This window comes from Dunckerocampus dactyliophorus, chromosome 1 (assembly GCF_027744805.1).
Source record: "Dunckerocampus dactyliophorus isolate RoL2022-P2 chromosome 1, RoL_Ddac_1.1, whole genome shotgun sequence".
Taxonomy (NCBI): domain Eukaryota; kingdom Metazoa; phylum Chordata; class Actinopteri; order Syngnathiformes; family Syngnathidae; genus Dunckerocampus; species Dunckerocampus dactyliophorus.
In genome coordinates, this window is record NC_072819.1 from 12,505,146 (window position 1) to 12,533,131 (window position 27,986).

Consider the following 27,986-nt stretch of genomic DNA (forward strand, 5'->3'; position numbering starts at 1 on the left):
CAGTGAAGCCAAAGATGGCTGCTAACTTCAGGCTTCGTAGGGATCCCTTAGCTGGAAGCTTATGAATGAAGTTTTTAATTGTAAATCGCGTCATACTGCTGATCGTGCCGACAAATCTGTGGATGACTTGACACATTCATTTACCGCAACCCAATTCCAAACAAGTGAGGTTAAAGTCTCGTATGAATTCCGACGAGAAGGAGGACTGTGAGTGTGCGCCACCACAGGCCGACATTAGCCCAGTAGGAGGAGTTGACAGGTGGGTACGCTTAGAGGAAAGGGTCGGGGATGCCGACATGCTAGCTGGAACTAGCTGGCTACTTTGGAAGCAGGGAACGTGTTGGTTTTCCTGCTCTTTGTACATTTGTAGTGGACGTTTTAGTTAGCGTTCATTCAGAGTGTACTATTGCACGAAACCAATCTAATTATGGTTCTGATAGAATGCCTATTGTAATAATCAATACACTCGTTAGTACAAGCCTGCTGTACTAGCTTGCTACATTAGCTTGCTAAGCAAGGGCCAGGATGTCACCCAAATTCCAATTCTCCAACTTAATGTATCGCTTTGAGAACTTAATATCAGGTTTTATTTTTCTGCCTGATGTATTTTCAAATAAAATAAATAAAAGTATGAACGCCTTTGTATAACGATTTTGCAACTGAGCCAAAGGCTAATGTTGGTATCGGATGGCTAGCATTTGCATCCTCTGCGCTTCTGAACTGGTGCTTAGCAGCAGCAATGCAATTAACCTTATTTAGCTTGATAATGTTGAAGATAAAATGTTTACTCTTAACCTCAGTGGGTGTTGTTTTTAACATTGGGACCTCTTTTACAACTGTCTTACTTTATGTCGTTTTTTGTTCAAATAGAGAATTCGACGAGCTTGAAGTAGAAAACCCAGAAGCAAGCCGAATGTAAGTAATGTTCCAAACATTTCAATCATGTGTACATTTAGTAGCTGTTCCTATTCTGACTTCTTGTTTCTAATGGTCAAATTGTTGCTAAAGACCTTATAAAAGATCATAATACAAACGCAATATTGATTTTCAAAGTGAAATTAATATGCTAATGTAACATCCAGATGTTATGATTATAGTTCTACAATTGTATTGTGGGCTTGCAATAGTAAATGTTTAATAACACTGATATTGTCCCATTTTAAAATATTTGTGTGAACATTGGTAGATATAAATGTGTTTTTCGAAGCTCTAAATTGCACATTTGATCTCCCTTTTTAAGATGCAGCATTCGCTGTCTAACAATGATTGCGACATGGCCAGAAAAAAAGGCGTGCAGAAGAAAATTGTGCGGCCATAGTTAACAGTAACAGAAATAATATTTAAAGTTAGCACCAATAGACGACTAAGGTAGGTAAATTGGTGTTGCCAGGCAACAATACAGATGCTGTTCTCCTTCTTACAAGACAGTGTAACATCCCAATGATTCTGAAGCTCTTACTTAAAAGTAAATGACTAAATGTGCTTACTCTTAAAAATGCAAACAAGTTGGGAAGCCTTATGGTTGCTCCATTGTCATTGTAAAGCCTGTTTTATGCTTTCCTCATCCGGGAGGTCCGTGCGGACAAATGGCGTCATTTTCGCACCCACGCTCCCTCGAGCGGCCCTTTTCATGCACAAATTTTTCTAGCTACGCGGACGGAGACATGCAGGAAAAAAATGGCAGACGAGCAGGAGATCCTCGCAGCTGAAGTACAGAAAACCAGCGGTTATATGAGGCAGCCTACCCTGACACACAGTAGTTTATGCACAAAGAAACACTGAAACAAGGTGTGTTTTAAGTCAAGTTGTTTTTTTAATTTCCTTTTGCCATGTTCAGTATGCCTTCTGTAAGCACATTCTCCTGCCGGGGTACAAGTCCCTGTGGTGGGAAGAATGACGAGCTGCGATTACAGCACTTCTATTCAAAGCACGAGTAGACCACTTTCTCCTCCTTTTCTGTCGTAGCAGCAAATAAATACAAACAATTCCTCTTCTTCAAGAAGTAGACGCGCAAGTGTCGACATGTTGGAAGTCAAGTAAACAATGGTAAAGTTCTTTACGCTCTAGTTTAGTACCATGGTAGACACATGTTTTCGATACTCTGCCCCCTGCAGTATGGGAGCAGACGCCGCACGGAGTATAAAGTCACACTCAGTCTCTCGAGTGGATTTTCGCACGTCTCTTAAGTATAACCCAGGCTTAAGTGTTTCGTTGTCATCTTTAAAGTAGCATTGAAACCATCTCTTATTCTGTAAATATGACCTTGGACATGCTTTATGTTCCAGTGCAAACAATTTCACACTGAACTTGTAACGTTATGTGCTCTTGCTCCTTTTGTTGCTGTAAGCAGGAAGTAAGCGGCAAAATGTCTTTTTTTTTTTTTTTTTTAATTGAGCCCCTTCTTTTTGTCCATTTCAAACTGAACTTTTAACGTTCTGTGCTCTTGCTCCTTTTGTTGCTGTAAGCAGGAAGCGAGCGGCTGCCAAGCATCTAATAGAGCGCTATTACCACCAGTTAACCGAGGGCTGTGGGAATGAATCATGCTCCAACTCATGGTGTGCCTCATCGTCCGGTTTCCTTCGTATGGACAACAATGCGGCAGCAGTCAAAGCCCTCGAGCTCTACAAGGTCAATGCAAAACTTTGCGACCCACACCCCTCAAAGAAAGGTACGGCTTCGGCCTACTTGGAGAATAGCGCTCATTGCAACATGCCGTGCAGCAATACCAAGATGAACCACAAGGATGTCCACTCCATACGGGACAATTTCAAAGGTCAGTAAAACCCAAAGTGTATATAGTTAAATGTTTTTGGTCATGCAAATGCCCGCTCGCAGGATTATTACAAAGCAGTGAATGTGTTTTCTTTTGTTTTCCTTTTATGAGTCATGTTCAATATAATGGTCAACAGCAGGACTGGAGGTATTATACTTGATGTGTACACAATTGTTGGGCAAGATGAGTATTTTGACCATATAATAATTTTCTGTATGTTTTCCAACTCCAAGCTGTATATAAACTTGAATGCTCTTTTGAATTTAAGCATATCTCTTGATGTGCACTTGTGCAATCAGGGAGGGCGTCGCTGAAGGAGATAAACACCCTATCCCATAAGAAGCCATGGTGGCACACTTGTCACCAACATTTTAATTGTCCTAAAATGGGCCCTATACAGCTCTGTGCTTGACCTTAATTCATTATGTCCCAGAGTGATGTACTGTATATTACATTTTCTGAGGTGGTTATCATGTGATGTTCATGTGACTATCCCAGGTTATGCCCTCCCCAAAATGGCTGTGTGTCAGGTAAACGCATGTGAAGGAGCTAGCTCATTTCCATTACCATTTCCATTAGGAAATTGATACCAATTGAACAATTAGAATGCTTTCAGAAGGTGTTCAATATTACAACTCAACCATATTAAATAATGTGTATACAGTAGTACCTCGCATAACGTAAACCTCTTTTTACGTAAATTCCACTGAACGTAAAGAATTCATGTAAAGTTTTTGCATCGTATTACGTAAGAAATTCCATATAACGTAAAGCGTCAAGTCGGTGTTCAAGTTCAGAAATTTGATTTGAATAGCTCGCGCGACAAAGAGAGGGAAACATTTTCCATGACTAACAGAGTACACTTGGTGACGTCTTCTGACGCTTCACGCTCTCATTGGCTGATTATCGGGGCACCGCCTACGCTCTCATCTCATTGGCTGACTTTAACAGCGCTTACGTGAGTTTGTGTGAGAGACAGGCTTCTCCCTTCCTCATCGTAGTCGCCCTTAAACTAGTTGATTGTTTTTGTTTTTCAGTTTTATTAATTTACAGTAATCTTATTTATTACCTTATTTTATATTGGAACGTTACTCTACTATGTTTTTTGCTAACGTTTTCTTATATTTTCTCACCATATTTGGACTTTGAATATTCTTCTTCGTTCTCGGAATGGATTATTTACGTTGTAGGGGCGTCTACTGTACTGTAAATTCCGAACTATTGAGGACACCTAAATATAAGCCGCACCCACCAAATTTAAAGAGAAAAAGATTTTTGTAGTACGTATATAGGCTACACTATGAGCTGCAGGTGTCCACATTGTAACATGGGATATTTACACAGAAAGACACGCTATAAACCTTGCAATCCTGCCTGCGCTCGATTCCTAACATCTCTTGTTAGCTCTGATGAGACATGAGATGCTTTTTTTCATCTGAGTTCAACGGTATCCGCGGTCGAAGCAGTCCAAGCCGTAACTCTAGGAATTCTACACTTGATCAAATTTAAGGGTTGTCAGATCAAAACACAAATGCTGCATAATACCTCAAAACATGTAATATTAGCTTCTATTGTGAAAATATCAAAGCATGTGAAAAAGTAGCAGCTGATAGTCCGGAAATTATGGAATACTACAAGTATACAGTATTTCTTGATTTAACTAATATAAAACAAGGTACGAAAAAAATCGCCCGATGCAATGTATACAGTGTCACAATAGCAAAAATGCCACTGTTAAATAATTTTGGATAAATATACATTATGTTCGTTTGCTCAATTCAAAGTACATTTGTGCTACTAGGCACAAAAAACTATCAGGTTGAGTTATGTTCAAATAAGGAATACATTTATCAACGCCCAATGTAACATACTGTACAGGTATATGTGACATCACTCAATTTTGACATTAAGTAGCAATATTTTAGAAAAACTTTGTCTGTGGTATGTCTCCCATATGTTCCTTAAAGCATAAATTGGTCAGGGTTCTTATTGGTTATATGAGGGTGTGCAGAATTATTAGGCAGCTTCTTGTCCTCCAGCACAATGGGCCAAAAATGACATTGAACTGAAATGTCAAACATCATAGTCTTTCTGAGTGATGTAGCACTCTTGCTTTATAAGGCCTTGAGGATGACAGAATAGTTGATTGTCACAGATCACGAAAGTCACGAACTCCATTGATGTAAGGCATACAAGATATTCTCCTAAGAAAGAAAATACATCAGTTTAACTTTGTTAAATGTTCCATTTTGAGCTTTATTAACATTTTGGATTGACAGAGAGAGAGCACTGTAGATGTTCAACAATAAAATTCATTCATAAAAATAGGGATGTTGATCCGCTGTATTTTGAAGATCAGATACAGGATCCCCTAGGATTTTCTGAAGCTGTGGTGGTGGGCTGCATGGGACTGCCGCTGCTGTGACTTGCCACTGCTGCATTTGCAATTTTTTGTTGTTTTTAATATGACAAATAATTTTTTTGACTTATTTATTAACTTATTTAACATTTTTCCACAACCAGCAGAACATGAACATGCATGTTGCAAAGCTGTTAATTTAATGGCAAAGTTGCTGAGAATACTTAATGAGAGTTTAAAATGTTGAGCCTCTTTTTGTTCCCTATTTAGTCCAATAGTACGATGTGACTATTAGTACAAAAATACATTTTGTACTATTTGACACAAACCTACATTTAATTTGTTTAGAGTAAAACTAATACATGGGAAATGAATAGTTCAGTAATATATATATATTTTTTAGTTCAAAATAACACAATGAACAAAATAATATGATTTAAATGTTTTTGTTATAGAAATGTGTCCCATATAAATTGAGAGTCCAGGGTAAAGCTGGACCGATATGGGATTTTTGGGACTGATGCCGATATGGATATTGGGGGTGGAAGAAAAGCCGGTATATCGGCTGATAACCGATATATCAGCCAATATATGAAAAAAAAAAAAAGCATTGATATAGACAGGATATACGTATACTGTACATGAGCATATATTGTTATAATACCCAACATACGATTCAATGCAAAGAAGCAGAAGACTGCCAAATGAAAATAAGGAACTTTAATTAGTAAGACTGTTAACATAAGGACATGACTCTTTGTGATTTACTTTTAGTCTAACTTAACGCCTCCACACTCCACACTCTTTCCTTCTGCCTGTCTAATGAAAATATATACATTTAGTGCATTTTACTCATTAGCCTAGAATTTGATACTATAGTTGAGCATTTTAAAATAAAAACAAGTGGCTGCATTTGGGTTGAAAGTGATAATACATACTGTATGCTAATGTGAGGTGTTTTTGAACTAATACATGATGTGTTTATAAAAGTCTTAGTGGATAGAAGATGGATGGATATTCCCAAAAACATCTTACCAATATAAGTCATATTTGCTAGTTATTGAAAAGTTTTATCTGGAGCCACTGATTATTTGCAAACAGCAGAAAAACTAATGCTGAAGCAAACATTAAAAAGTGGAAAAAAATAGTTGACTCAAAAAAAAAAAATCAAAACATCCATCACGTTACAAGACTTAATACAAGGGACTAAACTACATTGTAACAATGAAATCCTGCATGGAAGTATGAAGTGGATGCTGTGTACAGTGTATCTGCATTTCACTTTAAAACACTGTACAGTCTTAGTTAATGGTGGACGTGAATTGACAGCAACTTACACCATGTTAAAACGCTGTAATACGCGCTGTAATACGCGCTCTAAAACTTGCGTAAAAACTAGAATGTTCTCCTTGACGGGCCCTGATAGCGTGGCACTAAAGTGTAGTTTTAGATTGTTTTACAAAGTCACAGTTTACAGTGTTACGGTGTTTCTTTTCACGTTTAAGTCGTCTCTTCCTACAGCTGTGAGCAGAGCCATGAGCAGAGCAGCAGGCAGAGTGTGAGGGGGAGAGGCGAGGTGCAGGCAACAAGCAGACAGACACACACGGACGGAGCGACTGCATCTCAGCGCAGCAAAAATAGTTGTATATCGGGTACATATCGGCGACATTTTGACCGATATTGATTGTGATATGTCATAATCTGCCCGCCGAGACCCCTGTCATAACCATAATATGATAACTATGATAATCCATAAGTAATATAATGATAACTATAGAGCAAGATTGTTGTAGATTCAAGATTCAAGAGAGTTTTATTGTCATGTGCATTAGCATGAATGTGATAGCCACTTCTATCTCGCCCGTGATCTAGCTAGCTACCGCCAGAGAGGCATTGCAAATGGGTAAAAGACGGCAGAAAGTCGTATGAGATTGAAACATGAGCGATCGCACATGCTGGCATAGATAGACTTCGCATGTGACAAACTGTCGTCAATTGACTACACATTTTCCAGACGTTTTTTTTTTATTTGCACGATAATCCGGAACACAGTGAACATCAACATAAGACGCTAGTGCTGCGACATGATTAAGTGCCGACACGACAGAGGCGATCCCGGTGCGTGTTTTTCAAAATAAAGCACAGTGAAACATATTTATGATATTTTAAATTGTTTTCAAACAAATTGTGGTCAATATGTGCGTGAATAATAAGATATACACAATATGTATCTATATAGCATATGCAGTATATACAGTCATACAATATATTACTCATCATTGCTTTCAAGTTCATTTTTAAGGTGTGGTGGCTTTTTTTTGTAGTGGCAGGCTGCCACGATAAATTACATGTAGCGGAAGCTCTGAGACAATATCGGCTTCCGCCATGAGATCGGGCTGATCCTGTTGCCATATAACATTCGTAAGTTAGGGCTAATAGAAAAATAGCTCCAGAAGAATGGAGTTCCTAGACTAAAAAGCATCTCTTAGAAGTTGAATAAAAACTTAAAAAAAATAAATAAATGCCTTTATCTATAAATATAAATATTGATATGTTTCCACAGTTAATAAAGTAACATTTCTATATGTTATCTTTTGTTTTAAGTTCAAACGCAACAAAAAGTACAGGGTGTTAACAAGCTCAGCATCAATTCTTGTAATGTTAAATAAAACTTATATAATAGCTCCTTGAAGTTTTTCAGCCTTCATCGTAGCGTACTTCGGTGCAACAAAACAAGACTGAATTGAATTTCTTACTCTCTCTCTCACAATCACACACAGGCTTTTACAATCACGGACTGTTTCCACATTGATACTGTATTACCAATAGCATTGTTTCAAGTAGGGGTGTCCCGATCCGATCTTCGGGATCTGCTGTCCCGATCCTCTGTATTTGTGAAGACGAGATAATATTGGCTTCCGTCACGAGATCACGTTTGTAACTCTGAGCCACACTCCAACATTGTAGGTGCAGTAATGTGCCTGCAAGAAGAAGAAAATGCAACACCAACATGTAGACATGTCCGCGGTGTACCGTGGCCAAGTTAGTTTCACGACTGATGTTCAGCTCTGTATCTACAGTGGTCGTTCCCTCTCACTGTGCCCGGACTGCTGCATCATTGTGTAGGGAACTCTCACTGGAAGTGCCGCTCTAACCTCTGGTTGATAATAGGGACCGCACAAAAACTACTGAACATGTTGAAACGGCGGTGAAAAACCTTGGAAACTCCTCTGTTACGGAGCGTGAATGGAAGCTAGCACCGTTGGCTTAGTCGAGCAGAGCGTGCTAGTGCAGCTGTGTGTTTGTGTGTGCGCGACTCAGGCTGAATAAGTATATTTTCACCATGTTGTATTTTTCTGCTTTAATGTAAGGACCATTTTATCATGTAAGGACCATTTTACAATGCCCACTGACGACGTGCAGGTTCTGTGTTGTGTGTTGCCATTCTCAACGCACACAACACACTTCCGGCCTTCAAAATAAGAATGGTCTTTGTCACATTTGTCTAATTGTGTAAACAAAATAAGGGTGTCGGTAAAATATCTTACATTAATAACATGATTGGAATTATATCTGTGACTACGTCTTTCTTTATCACAACCACGGGCATAACAGTTTGCTGAAGATTTTGTGCTGAGGGTGACATCCCATTAGAAAAGTTAGCCAAGCTACAGCCATTTCTGAATTACTGGACAAAATGGGCCAATATTGTATTGCGTTATTAAATGTAAGGATTTTTGCATTTTATTCACGGACATTTTATTCACTAACCCAAACAGCACACACTCTATGCTGGTAAAATTAAGTGGAAAAGGTAAAAAAAAAAAAACTAAAAAAAATTAAAATGGAATTTAGGAAAAAATAAAACGCATTTCATCGGGCCCTAAGAAAGTTTGTTAATAAAAATGTCATATATTCTAAATCACACCACAAATTGATCTGTAACCATGTCAAATGATTAGTCCTACCCTTAAAGTATTTTGTACGCCCATTTTTTCCAATTTTGTCATTTTATTGAATGGACTTTTATTGGATTAGGGACTTGACTCTCAGAGGTTTGTTACAAAAGCCAAACAATATTGTTGGTCATGCTGTGTAATAATAATAATTATAATTAATATTTTGGTTGCATTATTTTTAATGCATTGATGAGCTGTTTTCATAACCATATTCAATTCCACAAATTCATGTTTGTAACAAGCTTACACCACAGGGTTTCCCCTAGGTTATTTTTGAAGCTGTGGTGGTGGGCTGTATGGGAGGCGGACTGCCGCTGCTGTGTCGCTGTGGCAGGACTTTTTTTATTTTTTTATTTCGCTTATAGTCGATAAAAATGTCAACATTAGGGTCGTTTTTTCAGGCTTGAACAACAAATACATTAATTAACTTTAAAAGCCTTTCTCTTTGTCTTCTCTTCCACTTAATAGCTGTCAAGTTGATTCCGGTGCATGCTTTTCAAAATAAAGCATACTGAAAAGTTTTTATGACATTTAATAGATATTTTATTTTAAATTAATTGTGGTCAATATGTAAATAATAGGCTATACATGTATCTATACAGCACAGGGGTGCTCACTTTTTCAGCCTGTGGGCTACTTTGTTCCTAAGATCTACCCCCTACTATAAATATAGAGAGTATATATATTTATTTATTTTACTGATAAATATGCGTATGTATGTACATGTATATCAGGGGGGCACACAATCAAAATGGTCTACCTCTTAATATAAAACATATAGCATATATAACATTTAAGCGGTAAACTTTGCGACTACTATACTAAATACTAATGATTAGCATTTCACATTCACAGTTTCAAAGTTTACAGGTCATCAAAATAGTTGATATCATTAAGTAATTCACAATTCAAATCAATATGGCAATAAAGATAATTACACATAATTGCTCAATAGTTGTGTGCATAAACTGAGTAATATTTCAGTGAAAATAGCTACGGAGCGTTCATCATGTATTATGTCCAGTTAGCATTTGCTATACAACATTACAGATACTGTATATGAGAACTTAAAAGAATTACGCAAAAGACATTGCAGCCATAGTCAAGGCAACATATTAAAAAGCTTTCATTAATGGGCACATTTTCCAATTCATCTTGAAATAGTAGTTTAACAAACTTGGAGAAAACACACATTTCCACAGTAGAGTTCATGACGCAAAGTGCAGTCATGAAACAATTGGCTTTTTTGTTTTTTCTACATTAGTAGCCGCTACAAGTGAACGGATAACTTTTGTTTCAGATATAGGCATCTTACTGCCGAGGTAGTTTATTAGTCGGAATAGTAAAGATGAAAGTTGCATTATCCGTGCGTAGTTGCCGACATCTGTTCACCACATTTTTTATGCCGTGGCACAGGAGTGAATCAGGAGGGGTCTTAATATCAGCTGACTGATGTCAAATGACATCCACGAAGTGACGGTTAGGATGTAGGCGACACGCAACCAAAACTTCCTTGGCGATTGCTGTAATGGGGATCCCTGATATAACATATACAGTATGTCCATTCATACACTGTATTACTACGAGACGTGGCACCCCGCTATGATGACATGTAGTGGAAACCATGCACCATGAACTGTATCTGTTCACCCATCTAAATTATCTGTACTGAGTGGGTGGGCATAAACCGGATGTGGGCGTGGTTTAACCAGAAATGGGTGGGGCTTAAATAAGTACATTTTTTTAATTCTGAAATTGACATGGATTGATCAGAAGTTGCTATATTTATTGTTTATTATTCAGCTACTGTATATGTGTACTGTGTAAGTGATCTGTAAGACTTTATTATTTAATTATTTTTCATGATCTGTGTGAAGTTGGGGATTCATGCAAACATCCAGTGATGGCAAACAGGGAAATAATCTGTCAGCCACGAGCTGTTTACAGCTCTATCTTGTTAAATGCACAGCGTACTCCTCTCTCTGGCTGTGGGGAGTCCGTCTGGGGAGGGGCGGTCGTTGTGTGTTACTTGCCAATCACAGAACGTGAAGAGTGAATACATAGGTAGTTACCCAATGAGGATTTTCCTCCATCACGATTACAGATAATGATGAGCTGTACTTGTATCATGCTTGCACTCGGCAAAAATGCATTATCCATATCAGATACTTGTCTAAAACTAGTATCCGACTCATCCCTAATCCCTACATAAACGTCATTCATCTTTATCTTTCTGATTTCCTCTGTCGTTTTCAAGTCCATGTTTAATCTCGTCTGCTTCTGTCCCTAGATGTGAATTACCTGACAGAGGAGAAAGTGTACGAGATCTTGGACATTTGTGGCGAGAAGGAGGATTATTCCCCTCTCATCAGAGTAATTGGCCGTGTGTTCTCTAGCGCCGAGGGCCTGGTGCAGAGCTTCCGAGGGTCCAAGCCTCACACCAAGGAGGAACTTAAGTCACTCCAGGAAAAAGACGAGGACAAAGATGAAGATGAGAAGGAGGCCGCTGCCTGCTCGACTACAGCGATGGAGGAGGACTCCCCGACCTCAGCTTCATCACGGCTCGGAGAGGGGTCATCGGGGTACAACGATGTCCAAAAGCTTGCCCCTGACGAGGTATCGGTGGACATTGAAGCTGTACGACGGGTGTACGAACGCCTCCTATCCAATGAGAAGATAGAAGCTGCTTTCTTGAATGCACTGGTCTACCTGTCCCCTAATGTAGAGTGTGACCTTACATATCATAACGTGTATTCTCGGGACCCAAATTACCTGAACCTGTTTGTTATAGTGATGGAGAACAGCAACCTCCACAGCCCAGAGTACTTGGAAATTGCCCTCCCGCAATTCTGCAAGGCCATGAGCAAACTCCCTCTGGCCGCTCAGGCCAAACTCTCTCGACTATGGTCACACTACAGCGCTGAGCACATAAAGCGCATGGTGGAGACCTTTCAGCAGCTCATTACCTACAAAGTAATTAGCAACGAGTTCAACAGCCGCAACCTGGTGAATGATGATGATGCCGTTGTGGCAGCCACCAGGTGCTTAAAGATCGTCTACTATGCAAATGTGCTCGGTGGTGACCTTGATACAGAGCACAACGAGGAAGAGGACGAGGAGCCCATCCCAGAGTCCAGTGAGCTCACACTGCAGGAGCTACTGGGTGAGGAGAGGCGGAACAAGAAGGGCCCTCGAGTGGACCCACTAGAGACAGAGTTGGGCATCCGCACCAACGACTGCCGGCGGCCACTTATCCCCTTCGAGGAGTTTGTTAATGAGCCTCTGAATGACGTTCTGGAGATGGACAAGGACTACACTTTCTTTAAGGTAGAAACTGAAAATAAGTTCTCCTTCATGACATGCCCGTTCATCCTTAATGCTGTCACAAAGAACCTGGGCCTGTACTATGACAACCGCATTCGCATGTACAGCGAGCGACGCATTACGGTGCTTTACAGCCTAGTGCAGGGCCAGCAGCTCAACCCGTATCTGAGGCTGAAGGTCCGCCGGGACCACATAATCGACGATGCTCTGGTCAGGGTATGTGTCTCTCATTTTTGGTCAATTTATAGAAGCTCATGATATGTACGATCATGTTGATAACTGAAGACATGGATTTCTTTGCAGCTGGAAATGATCGCAATGGAGAATCCTGCAGACCTGAAGAAACAGCTTTATGTGGAGTTTGAAGGAGAGCAAGGTGTTGATGAAGGAGGTGTTTCTAAAGAGTTCTTTCAGCTTGTAGTTGAGGAGATCTTCAACCCGGATATTGGTAAAAGAACACAGACCCTAACACCTTTTAAAGGGATAATTAAGATTTTGACATTAAGTTGTATGACATCCCCATCAGCGGTGTAGTGCATCAACAGTGACTTACCCTCCACTTGGTCCCGTGAGCCCAGTTCTGGTCGGATTTCGGTGATGAGGAACGTAGTTCCGGTTAGTTGCTGGGACTACTTAAAGAGTTTGGCTTCTCAAGACAATATGCATTCAAAAGAATAATAAATTTGCGTCACAAAAATGCCTCCTCAAAAAAAAATCTGACATCACAAATTGCTCTGCGTTACTTTTCTCTTTCGTCGTATCACTGCTCGTTGTCGCCTGTCCATTCTTGTGATAAAGATGGCTGCGACGCTCGCATCTTCATCGTTGTACAACTTCATGTAAAAAAATCTGAGCTATGCCTTTAAATTGACAGGAGAAGAAAACAAGACACCCAAATTGGACAGAAAAAAAAAATATATATATATATATATAAATTCACCAATATGAATTTTTTTTTTTTAATTCACAATTATTGCATAAAAAACAACAGCATTGACTTAATTCATGATTGCATTAAAAATAATGTGAGCAGGAACATTTGTCAGTCAAAGCAACCATTTCATCCACTGTATAAAACAGGCCCATTACTTTTGATTATTATGCAACAAATCTGAGCTGTTTTTGTCATTAAAGTATTATTTTTTCGCACTCCCGATTCCGTTGAAAAGCATCATGAACCACGGCAGAGAGCTAAAGCAAATCTAATTTATTAATCACTAATATGCCTCCTAATTTATTCATTAAGGCTCTGTTTACATGACAACTGGTAATTACACTAGATCCCCAACTTACGAACACAATTGGTTCCAGACGACCGTTCTTATGTCAAATTGTTCTTAAGTAGGGGAAAAGGTAATATTACCAGTGACATAGGTATTACATGTACAGTATGTGTATACATATACAGTATATGTGTATGTATGTAAATATGAGTTTGGATGCAGTAGTAATATTAAACAAGGATATTAATGAAAAAACAATAATAAAAATGATATAATAATACGTAATGATAAATGTTATTTACCTTTGAAGCGGCGTGGTCGAGCATACGTCGTTGAGGAGGAGTTCTTGGGAAAAAAAGGACAAATGGTCGTCATCGTTAGACTCTTCTAAAACAGGTAGTGTTCTGTGGGTGGTGTAGAATTAAGCAGGCCTATTAACTCTTCATAAACTTTAATCACACGCTCTGTCTGGGTTGTATAATTTAGCTTTCCATTTAGCTTTATCTCCCCAGCGTCTAACTCTTCCTCTGTTGGTCCCATTAGCTCTAACGCTGCCTCTGTTGGTCCCATTAGCAGTGTCACAGTGGCCACTACTGGTCAAGCATGTACAGTAGCAGTATAAATACTGATTGAGCGACTACAAGGCTAAATAAAATAAAACATAGACCAGTCGGCTTATGTTCGTATCCGCGAATGTTCGCTAGAGTCAGGTGTTCGTAAGTTGGGGACCTAGTGTATTCTTTTTTGTTGTTTTTTTGCAAATACATAAAATCAAATAAAGAAATATATTAATAAAATAAATATCAATACATCAAATAAAATAATATATGAATACATTAATTAACTGAGGCAAAATAAGTCAATTAAACTAATCATAACAATAATATACAGGTAAATGAAGAAATAAGTCAACAAAAGAAAACAAATACTGCTTACAAAGTAAAACAAAATGAAATATTACCAAAATCATTTACCAAAAACATTTCATAAATATTATTAAAAATATTTTATGAGAATTTTACAATCATCATTCTCTTAATCATAACAACACTAGAATTGAAATTATTGTTGTGTTCTGGCATGCACACCAAAGTTGCAGATGCACATCGCAGGTGGTACACCAGGACAACAGTGCCCCACTCCAGAGTACTAGTAATGCTCATCAACCATCACTTGTATGAGCAGAGATGTACAGTGGTGTGAAAATGTGTTTGCCCCTGATTTATTTTTTTGCATGTTTGTCACAGATTATCAGACAAATTTAAATATTAGTGACAACACCACTGAACACAAAATGCAGTGTTTAAATGAAACCTTTTATTTAAAAAAAAAAAAAATCCAAACCTACATTGTCCTATGTGGAAAAAGTGGTTGCACCCCCGTTAAAACATAACTTTACTGAGATTAGTTGAGATCTAATCAGTCTGGAAAAAGTATAGAGCCATTTCTAAAGATTTGAGACTCCAGCGAATCACAGTGAGAGCCCTTATCCACAAATGGCGAACACATAGAACAGTGGTGAATCTTCGAAGGAGTGGCCAGCCAACCAAAATTAGCCCAAAAGTGCACTGACGACTCATCCAAAAGGTCACAAACAATCCCACAACAACATCCAATGAACTGCAGGCTTCACTTGCCTCAGTTAAGGTCAGTGTTCATGACTCCACCATAATAAAAACACTGGGCAAAAACGGCCTGCAAGGCAGAGTTCCAAGACGAAAACCACTGCTGAACAAAAAGAACATCAAGGCTCGTCTCAGTTTTGCCAGAAAACATCTTGATGATCCCCAAGACCTTTGGGAAAATACTCTGGTCTGGTGAGACAAAAGTAGAACTTTTTGGAAGGTGTGTGTCCCATTGCATCTTTCGTAAAAGTACCGCAGAAAAAGAACATCATACCAACAGTAAAATATGCTGTAATAAATGGAACCACAAATTCTGCTGTCTACCAAAAGTCTTGAAGGAGAATATTTGTTGGTGACCTCAAGCTAAAACCAACTTCAGTTCTGCAGCGGTACAATGATCCAAAACACACCAGCAAGTCCACTTAAATGGCTGAAGAAAAGCAAAATGAAGACTTTGGAGTGGCCTAGTCAAAGTCCTGACCTGAATCATATTAACATGCTGTAGCATGACCTTAAAAAATCAGTTCACGCTCGAAAACCCTCCAATGTGGCTGAATTACAATAATTCTGCAAACATGAGTGGGCCACAATTCCTCCAGAGCGCTCTAAGAGACTCTTTGCAAGTTATCGCAAATACTTCACTGCGGTTTTGCTGCTAAGGGTGGCCCAACCAGTTATTAGGTTTAGGGGGCAATCACTTTATCACATAGGGCCATGTAGGTTTGGATTTTTTTTCCCCTTAATAAAAAGTTTCATTTAAAAACTGCATTTTGTGTTCAATTGTGTTGTCATTGACTAATATTTACATTTGTTTGATCAGAAACATTTACGTGACAAATGTGCAAAAAAAAGAAATCAGGAAGGGGGCACTTACACCACAAACGAAGGACAGTCTTAAGGCGATATCGCTGATATTTACTTGGCTGTTGTACTCACACCCAAAATGTCTCCATGCATACACGTTTTAGTTTACAAAATCATAACGTCAACGACTTGTGTGTACTTTAGTGGGAAAATCCCTACATTTATTGATGCAATGCATCATTGGCCCATATTGTCCACTAATTCAGAAATGGTTGTAGCTTGGCTAACTTTTCTAATGGGATGTCACCCTCGGCACATACTGCTACAAAATCTTCAACAAACTGTAATGCCCGTGGTTGTGGTTAAGATGTAGTCACAGATTTAATTCCAATCGTGTTATTAATGTAAGATATTTTTATGACACCCTTATTTTGTTTTCACAAGTCGGCAAATTTGGCAAAGAGTGCTATTATTTTGAAAGCCGGAAATGTGTGTGTGTGTGTGTTGGGAATAGCAATTGACGTTGACACGAGCTGGGTGCAAGAATAAACGTGCCTCTCGTCGTTTTTTCACACAGAACCTGCACTTCGTCAGTGGACCTTTTAAATTGGTCCTTACATTATGAAATGGTCCTTACATTAAAGTGGTAAAACGCAACACGGTGAAATATACTCATCCAGCCTGAGTCACACGCACACACACACACACACACACACACAGCTGCACTGATAAACTAAGCTAACCCCGATAGCTTCCATTCACGCTCCGTAACATAGGAGCTACGGAGCCGAATAACCAACATCCAAAGTTAAACTAACTTCACCACGGTACACCACAGTACACCGCAGACATGTCTGCACTGTGGTGTTGCGTTTTCTTCTTGCAGGTGGCGGGAGTTGAGTGGCTTTGAGTCGCATTACTGCAACTACTATGTTGGAGTGTGGCTCAGAGTTCCGAATGTTACGGCAACCGGCCTGATCTTGTGATAGAAGCCGATATTATCCAATCTTGAAAATACAGCAGATAGGCAGCCGATCCCAATCCTGAAGATCGGATCAGAACATCCCTACACAAAACTCATTTTACAGAGAATAATTACCTCCGCAAAGCGCAACCGCAGAGGTTATGTTTTTCTGGTGTTTATCTGTTTGTGTTAAAAAAAAACTTGAAAATGTCTGAATGGATTTGGATGAAAATTTCAGTTACTGTCGAAAATGGGATATGGAAGAACTGATTAAATTTTGGAGGTGATCCGGATCACGGTCTGGATCCAGGAATTTTTTTAAAGCATTCTTTAACATAGCACGAGAGGACCATTTTTGATATTTGGGCACAACTCCACAAAAGATGGTCAGAGCAGTTAGGGAAAAAATACAGGACAAGTTTCCAACAGGTTCTAAAAAATATCAAAGACTGATCCAAAAAATGTAGGATTATTATTTTGGTGTGAATCACAACATGGGGGGGAACTATGGCGCTTGGCGGAGGTCTGCGCTCTCCGAGTGCTTTTCTAGTTATAAATGTAGAAAACAGTGAATTACATGTGAATGATGTGAAAATGATGTGTGAAAATTTAACATCAATTTTACCTTTTATTGAAGACTTGTTGATTAACACGATGAGAGGAGGAACGGAAGAGCCACACGGACGCTGTTTGATTCTAATCCTTACAAACTTAAGTGTAAAGAGTGGGCGGTTAGAGTTGTGTACTTGCTCACTTGAACTTTATTGTAAACTTCAGCAGCTGCAATTATTATTACATGCTCTGTCCCTGCTCACCATCTGTTAAATGTCTCCCTAAAACCTTTGCCCTTGCAACCTGTGGTAAAGGTTGCTACATTTTCATTACAATCCTATTGTATCAGATGCTACCTTTGTGCTACAAATACATTCTTGAATTCAGTAGTATTTCTCCCCTTCTTTATCAAAATTCTGACATTTGCAACCTTTTTTGCAGCCATATTTACACTTAGAAATATGCAGTGCACCTCATTTGGACACTTTGCTTATGAGAAAGAAGGATACGGATAGAGAGTTGTTAATTGTTCTCTGTGTGTTCTATGAACAAATAAATCACCCACACACACATAATAAAAATGATTAAACGATTCCCTGGTCAGAATCAGCCTATCGTGTCCCAACTCTAAAAGAACCACTATCAATACTTGAGACCGAGTCACCGAGGCATGAATACTTTGTTCGGTCACTCAACTAGTTTGATAGGCGCAATGTATGAGTATGAGTATGAAAACCAAGACATACTGTACATGTATTTCCAACAGAAATTTTTGTTGAAAAATGGGGCATATGAAAGGCGAGGTTCTAGATTGTTTTCATAACATTCCATCATAACTATTTTAAAATAGCAAACTAAACCTTGTGTAAACCGGGCCTAAAACATTATCACTCGTAAGAGACATAGAGCTGTAAAGTTGACCAGTCGACTTTTACCAGTTAGCGCCATAGATAACAACAGGTGACTTACCTGGTTGCGAAAGACGCACAAATTGTTGCACAGGCAGACATACTTTGGGCGACTATCAAAATTAGACTGGGTGCATGTTAATGTGACTTCACAGAAAAATCTGTAAAAATATGAGCAGTACAGTAATTTGTGCCACAAATGCCAACGGAATTAGACAAAGCGTTGTAGTACTTATTTTAATCCATAAGGTTTTAAACAAAACACTCTCGTTCTCTTTCACACACACACACACACACACACTGTAATGCAAACTTTTTAATATATATTTGGTTGCACCTACCAGTTAACTTCTTACTATACTGCTGGTGCTCACAGTCTGTCAGTGGATCCACTATCCACATATGCAGGAAAAGTATAAGTAAAGTTTGCTTGCAAATCTGATCTTTTTTGCGCTGATTCCATTTTCATCTTATGTATGTACACACATTTTTAGTGTGGCGTCTGACCCCATATTCTTTTAAGCACTTTACAAAAATGTGTAGTAAATTGACAAGACTGAGCTGGTGTGTGAAATGGGGATTGAATTTGAATGCTATGAGTGTTTTCGTCTGCCAGGGATGTTCACATATGATGAGCTCACCAAACTCTTCTGGTTCAACCCTTCGTCATTTGAAAATGAGGGCCAGTACACGCTGATTGGCATTGTTCTCGGCCTCGCCATCTACAACAACTGCATCCTTGATGTTCACTTCCCAATGGTGGTCTACAGGAAGCTTATGGGCAAGAAAGGAACCTTCAGAGACCTTGCTGATGCCAACCCTGTAAGAGTCCAGTTCTCATTGATGAGAAAATGATGTATAGAATGACCCTTGATGAGCATTTGTCCTCTTTTTGTGCTGGTTAGATTCTGCACCAGAGCCTAAAGGAAATTCTTGAGTATAAGGGCAGTGTGGAGGAGGATATGATGATTACGTTCCAGATTTCTCAGACGGACCTCTTTGGGAACCCACTCATGTACGATTTAAAGGAAAATGGGGATAAAATTCCAGTGACAAATGAAAACCGAAAGGTAAGCCACACACACTTGTTTGTCAGGTTGGGACCAGAAATACAGTTGCCCCTCGTTAAATCGCTGTTCGAACATAGCTCCCTCATTCTGTTGTGGTTTTCCAAAAATGTATTAATTAAATGATTGCTGTTTCGTGGTTGACTACGGCCTATTATTAGTCCAAAAATACTGTAAGTTTTATGGAGTAGTCATGTCATATGTGGTATTCTGGTCATTTGGCGTCAGTAATGTTACATTGATGAGACATTGCCTTAACTTGCATGGATGCAGTTCGACATGACATAGTGGGGAAAAAAAGATTGTTTTTGGCTGCTTACTTCGCTCTTCTTCCCCAGTCAGTTTCAAACCCTTAAGTTTAGAATAAATAAGTTGGAGACTAATAAGCGTGGTAGTGTGTAAGAGTTGTGCAGTGTGGTGTAAACAAAACCAGCAATAGTGCAGCAGTGTCCATTATTTTACATATGCACGTGTTTGTATGCCAGATGCATGCCAAACTGGCTGCCCAGTATATCAGTCAAGTGACAAACGTCATAGTGATGATGGATGATAGCCTGACGTCAATCTTTTTTTTTCTTTTCTTTTTTTTTAATGCCACATTACGTCCGAGATACTACAACAAGGAACTTTCCCAATCATAACGTGTGAATTATGTCTTATCGCTTATCATGTCTATATTGGGGAATACAAGTATAAAGGTGACTATGGGGTGTTATTGCATGTCCACAGGGCTCTAATGTTAAAAAAACGTATTTAGAACGTTATAAACGGGTTTTCTATGCCCTAACTATGAAAATATTCCATATATTAATATTGAATCCTACTTTGCGGAAATTCACTTATCGCAGTTGGGTCTGGAACAAGTTAAGCTCGATAAACGAGGGACAACTGTACAATTCTTTATTTCTTTTTTTTCTTTTTTTAATTATTTGTAATGTGCACAGGAGTTTGTGGCTCAGTATGCAGAGTACATGCTTAACAAAAGTGTGGAGAAGCAGTTTAAAGCATTCAGGAGAGGCTTCCATATGGTCACCAACGAGTCGCCACTCAAGTACCTGTTTAGGCCTGAAGAAATTGAGCTGCTGATCTGCGGAAGCCGGGTGAGATTACTTATTATATGCATGATTACACTTGGTTATGTACACCGGCATTAAATGAGATTAATGAGTTGTATCACAATTTCTGCTTTTACAAAGGTAATAATTCACAGTGTGAATTGATCCTGTTCAATAGGTATTTCTTGTTTTGCCCCAGTGAGACACTTTCCATTAAAGCGGACCTATTATGCTTTTCCTCTTTTCTGACTTATAAATGTTGTTCCAAAGTTGTATTCTCGTATTAAACAATGCCAATGCGTTAGATAATGAGGTTTGTGCATTTGGAAGTGAGTCCTGAAAGCAGCTTAGGACTGCGCTGCACGCTGTGTTTTACAGAATTTTTTTTAACACAGAGTTCCACTGACGACAATGCAACCTGGACTTCCTTATATGGGCATGCCCAGGTACGCGCTGTAGGCCTGCCCTCCCCCCGCTCTGCTTCGCTCTGTTCACCGTGTTAGCACGTGGAGCTATGACTCCCAGGAAATATTTGTTGGGGTGTGCCTAAAGAGGCAAGCATCAGACAGAAGTGGTTGGAGTTGCAGATTCCCAGTCAGCAAGATAAAAATATGCTCATCTGTCAACGGCACTTCATACGGGACTGTTTTGTGAACATGGGCCAATACGAAGCTGGACTATCCGGCAAACGGTTGCTGAAGTCCGACGCCTTTCCAACGTTACTTGGTCGTGTTGAAGAGTCAGAAGAGCAAGCTGTAAGTAACAATTTATCAGTTTCCTAACTGTTTATTTTGTGTAAGTAATCGGACAAAAGCAGTTGTCTGTGTAGCATTATAGGGTACGCATACAGCGAGCGGAGGGAGTGTGACCAATCCCAGCGAAGTGGGCTCGGCGGGAGGCGTGCCTGGAGGAGGGGCGGGAGTGGAGTAAATTACAGAGACTGTTTGGGCGGGAGGCAGAAAACCCAAGGAAACACTGCAGGAAGAGGTGCAGAGTCTGGAAGATCTAGAAAGTTTTCTGTGCGGGTTATCGTGTTTAGCTGCTCTATAGGAGTCCAGAACTCAACATAAAGACCCGAAAATGAGTATAATAGGTCCCCTTTAAGGGTTGTTCTATTGAAGAGATTTACTTTCACGCGTAACGCAAATTGCATACTTTTTATCTTCATTCCTGTGCTTTGTGAGACTTGGCTTAGAAAAGTCAATTGCATTGCATTTTATTTTTTTTTACATGATGGTAAAGTGCAGTTTATTTGGAAAGATTACGTAGGTGTACATCATTTGTTTACACTAACACAATTCACAATGTCCGAAAAAGAGAATGGAAGGAGGAGAGTTTATTTAATCCTACCCTTTGTCCATGTATAAGCAAATACTGATACAGTGGGACCTCGGTTTTGGTCATGAATCCGTTCCAAAAGGTCAGACGAAAACATATGAAAACCAAGGTGATTTTTCCCACAGGAAATAATGTAATAAATCCAGTTTAACTGTTATAAAGACACAAATATTAACTAAAATACATATTACAGACAATAATAGTTTCACATGCAGAAAACACTGCAAAATAATTTTAAATGATGAATGGAAAAAATTTGTCAAAAAGCTATCTTAAGTTAATTCCACTCTGACTGTGTGGCATTATTTAGCTGTCACAGTCAATAAAAAAAAATGTGCAGACAGTGAGTCACCAACGCCTAGTGTGCTTTGTTTGTGGACTTGATTTCACAGAATGCAGTCCAGGGAAAAGGGACTAGTTTGCGACACACAGTGTTGTACTATAACCAAGACAGGATACAAAAAATGGGGCAACATTTAGGCAATAATTTTGTCGAAAACTGAATCATATGAAAATTGGAGCATTTGAAAACCGAAGTCCCACTGTAGTTTGATCACTTCCTGTGTGTAACATGTACCAGGATACCAATTTTTCTAATAAGGAAAGAAAGAAATTGAATAGTAGATTTAATAGTTTGCATATACCGTAGCCTATTCAGGCGATCTACAGTACGTTCATACACTCAACCATGATCATGAGCTTTGGGGAGTGACCGAAAGGATTGTCGGTAAAAGCAGCTGAAATCAGTTTTCTCCATAGGGTGGCTAGGCTCTCCCTTAGAGAACTCGGAGTAGAACCACTGCTTTTCTGCATTGAGAGGAGCCAGATGAGGTGGCTCTGGCATCTGGTCAGGATGCCTCTCTGATGCCTCCCTTGGCGGGTGTTCAGGGTACACCCGACCGGTAGGAGGCCTCGGGGAAGACCCAGGACACTATTGGAGACACTAATTCGAGTACTTCAATTACAAAACTAATTAAACATTTTTTCCTCCCTTGAGGAATCGCTTATGTCACCAGTGCGCACGCAGAGGACGAAGAAGGAAGTAAATGGCACGGGCAGATTGAAGAGGCAAGAGAATGAATGCGAAAGGCAATGAAAGAGAAAGAAAACAAAATAGACAAAAAATGTGGCTACACAGCACGTCGAACACCGTGACATGTATCCGTTGTAACGCGGCACTAACATACCACAACAGCACATCTTAAATGTTGCATCATCTCCTCCCAAATGGAGCGGAGGATCCAAGTCAAGGTTAAATTAACGTATTGCAAGTCAGTGAGATTAGCAATTTACCGTGTGGAGGGCGAGCTTTCTCATATGACTACGGTCGAATGTGTGGCAGTTTATTACGATGGTAACGTGACTTCATACAGGGTTTATTTCATCTGCAAAAACAGCGCTGTGAGTTAAGAAAATGGAAAAGAAAAATTTTTTAGCTCATCAGTATCTGCTCATTTCTCGCAGACAATACTGTAATGGAACAAGGAAGTGTGTGTCTCAGTTGAGAGTAATGACAGTTGACATCGCCTCTACTCCATTCATATTCAATGGAACCCGCACGACTGGGGGATTATAGCGAGTCACCGTCCTCCAGCCAAGCGGCACGCCAAATTTGTGCATGTGAAAGTTTGTGCTCGTGCATGTTATCGTTCACACGCTTGGCCTGCGACGTGATCCCAGAAAGTTGAAAAATGTTCAACTTTTCATCGCTGTCGCCCAGACGAGGACCAATCAGCGGGAGTTTCATTGATCAACCAGTAAGCGGACAGGATGCTAATCAGTACGCTCTTGCAGGTAAACAAGGAGGAAAAAGTCATGCTTGCTGTGTCAGATTTCCTTGAGCTATTTGACATTTCTAAAAAAACAATATAGAGATATAAAGAAAAAAGCGGCATGGGAACTCGCTGGCGCCAGAGTAAACATATCTGGTAAGTTTACATTAATTTACACGGACATTTGTTTTTAAGTTTACAGTATCTGCAATACTAGCAAGATCCGGTACTAGCAAGAATACTCTATCAACACCGGCCGCTTTTTTTCCTCTGAACTACTTTGATATCCCCAAATTCCCTCCACATCTGACAGCCAACTAAAACTGTGGGAGACTCGTATAATTCGTGTGATGTGAACAACGTTGCTGGCCAGTGTAGCTCATCGCCTCCCGTGTGGAGGGTTTGCTACGTGTTGGCAATGAGTTTCGCCAGTCGCAGTTGTTTGTCGCCTCCCGTGTGTGGCGCCCATAATGTGTTCCACTACAGCTGTCTTCATTTTACTTTGAACACTGCAAAAACTCAGTATCTTGTAAAGAATATTTGTCTTATTTCTAGTCAGTCTGTCTTGGTTTAGGATTTATAAATGCACAGCCATCAACATAATGTAATATGTCATTTAGTCTTAGTAACTGCTTAGCAAAGTAATTATTATTTCTCTCCTTTTCCAGTAAATAGTAACAGTCTGGATGGATAAATTCATCTACCAAAGCACCATCATGTAGTCCATCAGACTCAAGAAAATACACTTTGTTCTTATGCACAATGCACAATGAGAATTTCAAGATTCAAGATTCAAGAGATTCAAGAGAGTTTTATTGTCATGAATTTGTGAACTAAAAGGGTTGATTATCTAAAAAACTAAACCAATTGAATGCTCATTATGTAGTGTATTTTGTCTATTTATAATTGCACTTTAACAAAGCAAAAAGATGTTTTCTCCGATTATTCGATTAATCTAAAAACAATTTCAGCACAATACTCCATTACTAAAATATTCGATAGCTGCAGCCCTACTGTAAAGACTGTCTCTCAACTGGCCTGGGAACGCCTCGGGGTCCGCCGGGAGGAGCTGGACGAAGTAGCTGGTGAGAGGGAAGTCTGGCCTTCCTTGCTTAGGCTGTTGCTCCTGCGACCTGGCTTTGGATAAGTGGAAGAAGATGAATGGATGGATAAATAAAGAAGTAAAAACTGAAATAAACGTTGTATCGGACTGATTTTGGCCCAGCAGTCTATAAGAATAGCTACTTATCGACTGTTTATTTTTTTTAATTTTTTAATCTTTCTTTGCCTCCTCATAAAAGAACATTACAAGTATAATAAATGTGGCCTCTTTTTCTGGTGCATCCCGTTCTACTTTAATCATCTGTTCAACGTCTTTGAACCTGATTTGTTTCTTGTTCAGAACCTTGACTTCCTTGCGCTAGAGGAAACAACAGAGTATGATGGAGGCTACAACAGAGATTCTCGAATCATCAAGTAAGCAAAATCAACAAAGTCAGGTGCTTGGAGTCCTTGACACAGACTGACCCGTTTGAACTTTTTGGGATTTTTAGAGAGTTCTGGGAGACGTTGCACTCATTTAGCGAGGAGCAGAAGCGCCTCTTCCTGCAGTTCACTACCGGCACTGACAGAGCGCCTGTGGGTGGACTTGGCAAACTGAAGATGATTATTGCCAAGAATGGGCCTGACACTGAGCGGTGAGCCTCACTGCCCATACATCATACTTTATGGTCAACTTCTGATGATACTCATCCATGTCTCTGTCCATGCATCCCTCCCACCCCACACACCCACTCTGCAACAGACTACCAACATCTCATACTTGCTTTAATGTGCTACTGCTGCCTGAGTACAGCAGCAAGGAGAAGCTGAGGGAGCGACTGCTGAAAGCCATCACCTATGCCAAAGGGTTTGGCATGCTCTGAGGCCCGGCCCAGTACCACTTTTACCACCACCTGCTCCTAACGCACTGCAAATAGACTCCTTCTTAGCCCATCTAGCTCCGCCCTTCTTTTTTTATCCGACACGATGTAAGCGGCGTCAGGAGGAAGTAAATGGTAGTCCCTCCACTGTGCCTACATCATCAACATTATCAGTCAGTGTAAGCACAGAGATCTCCTGATCAAAGTACCCACATCCACTTGACGTGGCTGTGCTGCTGCCTCCCTTTCTTCTTTTTTATGTAAAGAGAGGATCATTTTCTAATTATTTATTTCAAGTTGAACCTGGGTTTTTTTTCATCAGTGAAACAGAATGCGGTAAAAAATGTTATTATTCTGCTGAACTGGGACAAAGCATGATAACAAGTTGCTATAATCCGGGATGTCCGTAAGAGCATTGTGAGTCTTCAGAAGTCTTTAAACGGACTGTTTGCAAGGGGCTCAAGATAAATACAATTTTTTTTAAAAATCAACCAAAAATATAAGAGCACCACCGGCTAGCATATGTTACCAATAGTGGATTCAAAGAACAGATTGAAAAAAAAAAAAAGAAATGTCTATATTTTTCGCAATTACAAATTAAACTGCATAAAAATAGTCATTCACGGCTGTCTGGAGTACACATACATGACCGTAGTGCATGCACAGACACAAAAGCAGTTTCAGAGAAGCGACCAAAAATTTGCCGTCATTCTGTATCCGATTACACACTCAACGATAGCTAACGATGTCGCTAAACTCGGCCAAATCGATATCATGAGCTGACTACAAATGTAACTACTGTTTGTGTTACATGGGACATTGCTTAAATGTTCAGAACAGGAAGAGGGCGGGATATAATACTTGAAGCACATTCGAAAGTTACCACCCTTTTGGCGGTAGCGTAACTGTTGCAAACAGTCCCTTTTTAAGAAGAAATAAAGCTCACAATTCCAGTCGCAAAGTCGATTTTTTTTTTTTTTTTTTTCTTCCCCAAATCTTTGTTTGCAGTCTTTTGTTGGGAGAGGGTACTCATTAGACTTGAGATCATGTCAGAGCTGTGTAAGTGCACTTAGACTTTTTTCAGAATGTTGTTTTTGGGGGGGCCCCACAGGTTGCCACGATTGTCTGAAGCATTTTTTCTGTTTCCATGTCTTCCTGTGTTGACGATACTAAATAAAAACAAAACAGTATTTATATATCATTACACTTGGGATTATGATGTTTGGCCCGATGAACACAATACAATTTGCTGACTGGCTCAAATCCATAAAGCACTTTGTCTTGTCTATTTCTGACATCAACTTTATGTGCACTAGGGCATTGGGACACCTGAGGCCTGTTTCACAAACAAGGTTCAACACACTGTTGTGTCTCACTGTGAACTCTTGAGTTGCTTTAGCAAACACATTTGCATTAATTCAGTCAATTCTGAGTAGGTTCACTAAGGCTGTCTCACTTCCTTCCGCACTTACTACATTTAGTCTTTTCAGTGCATAATACATTTGCACATGCACTCAACACCTCCCAAATGGTGAGTGTGAGGCTATGGAGATTAACCGCGTTCAATGATCACCATCTTGGCTACGTAGCGGAAGAGGAGGGTCTAACTCAAGTGGTTACAATTCACACTAAAAAGGAGATAAGAGGTGCAAGGGGATGAATATTTAATAGTCATTTCTGGTAAGTGTGCAACCACTAATGTATTTGGGACACCATTACCCTCAAAAGTCGCACCCTCAGGAACCTAGAGTACATTGTGCATCGTATACTGTATATTAGCGATGAGCAAGTACACCGCTATCTGTATCTGTTCACCCGTCTAAATTATTATCTGTGTCCATATCTGTACTTGGAATGGGCGGGTTAAATCAAAAATAGGTGGAGCTTAAATCTATACATTATTTTAAGTCTGAAATTGATATGGATTTATCAGAAGGTGCTATATTGTTTATTATCCAGCTATATGTGTGCTGTGTAAGCGATCTGTAAGACTTTATTATTTAATTATTTTTTAATGATCCATGTGAAGGTGGTGATTCATGCAAACATCCAGTGATGGCAAACAGGGGAATTCTAAAAAGCACCGCGTTCAGTACTACGAGCAAAGTTTTCCACCTGACTTTATATCACCAGCCAAATTAGAAGCAAGCATCGGGAAGAAAAAAAAAAAACACCGGCAGTGACCGGCGCAACACGAGCCATTTACAGCTCTGTCTTGTCAAACGCAGCGCATACGTAACTAAATAAGTTTACCAAGTAACTTTAGATATGAGCTGAGCGGGGGGGGGGGGGGGGGGATCCAGGAGTGGAGGCAGTGACCAACGCAGCATGAGCCGTTTTC

At 39.7% G+C, this 27,986-nt stretch overlaps 1 protein-coding gene across 2 annotated transcripts; it reads left to right on the forward strand.

Moving 5' to 3' along the window:
* Positions 1 to 27,888, forward strand: LOC129183145 (ubiquitin-protein ligase E3A). 2 transcript variants are annotated; one of them, XM_054780063.1, is made up of 11 exons: positions 1 to 259; positions 871 to 915; positions 2,466 to 2,773; positions 11,382 to 12,631; positions 12,719 to 12,863; positions 19,108 to 19,313; positions 19,397 to 19,561; positions 20,503 to 20,658; positions 25,126 to 25,199; positions 25,277 to 25,420; positions 25,528 to 27,888. In XM_054780063.1, exons 1-11 carry the CDS (start codon positions 183 to 185, stop codon positions 25,646 to 25,648), a joined length of 2,691 nt encoding a protein of 896 aa, XP_054636038.1. In that variant the 5' UTR covers positions 1 to 182; the 3' UTR covers positions 25,649 to 27,888. The 2 variants fall into 2 exon arrangements, with proteins under 2 accessions (XP_054636038.1, XP_054636046.1); XM_054780071.1 differs by having other exon boundaries at positions 2,469 to 2,773.
* The last annotated feature ends 98 nt before the right edge of the window (positions 27,889 to 27,986 follow it).

Coding starts and splice junctions, on each gene's coding strand:
- LOC129183145 (XM_054780063.1), top strand. CDS start 183: ATGAATTCCGACGAGAAGGAGGACTGTGAGTGTGCGCCACCACAGGCC. Junction 916..2,465: donor AACCCAGAAGCAAGCCGAAT/GTAAGTAATGTT, acceptor TGTTGCTGTAAG/CAGGAAGCGAGCGGCTGCCA. Junction 19,562..20,502: donor TGACAAATGAAAACCGAAAG/GTAAGCCACACA, acceptor TAATGTGCACAG/GAGTTTGTGGCTCAGTATGC.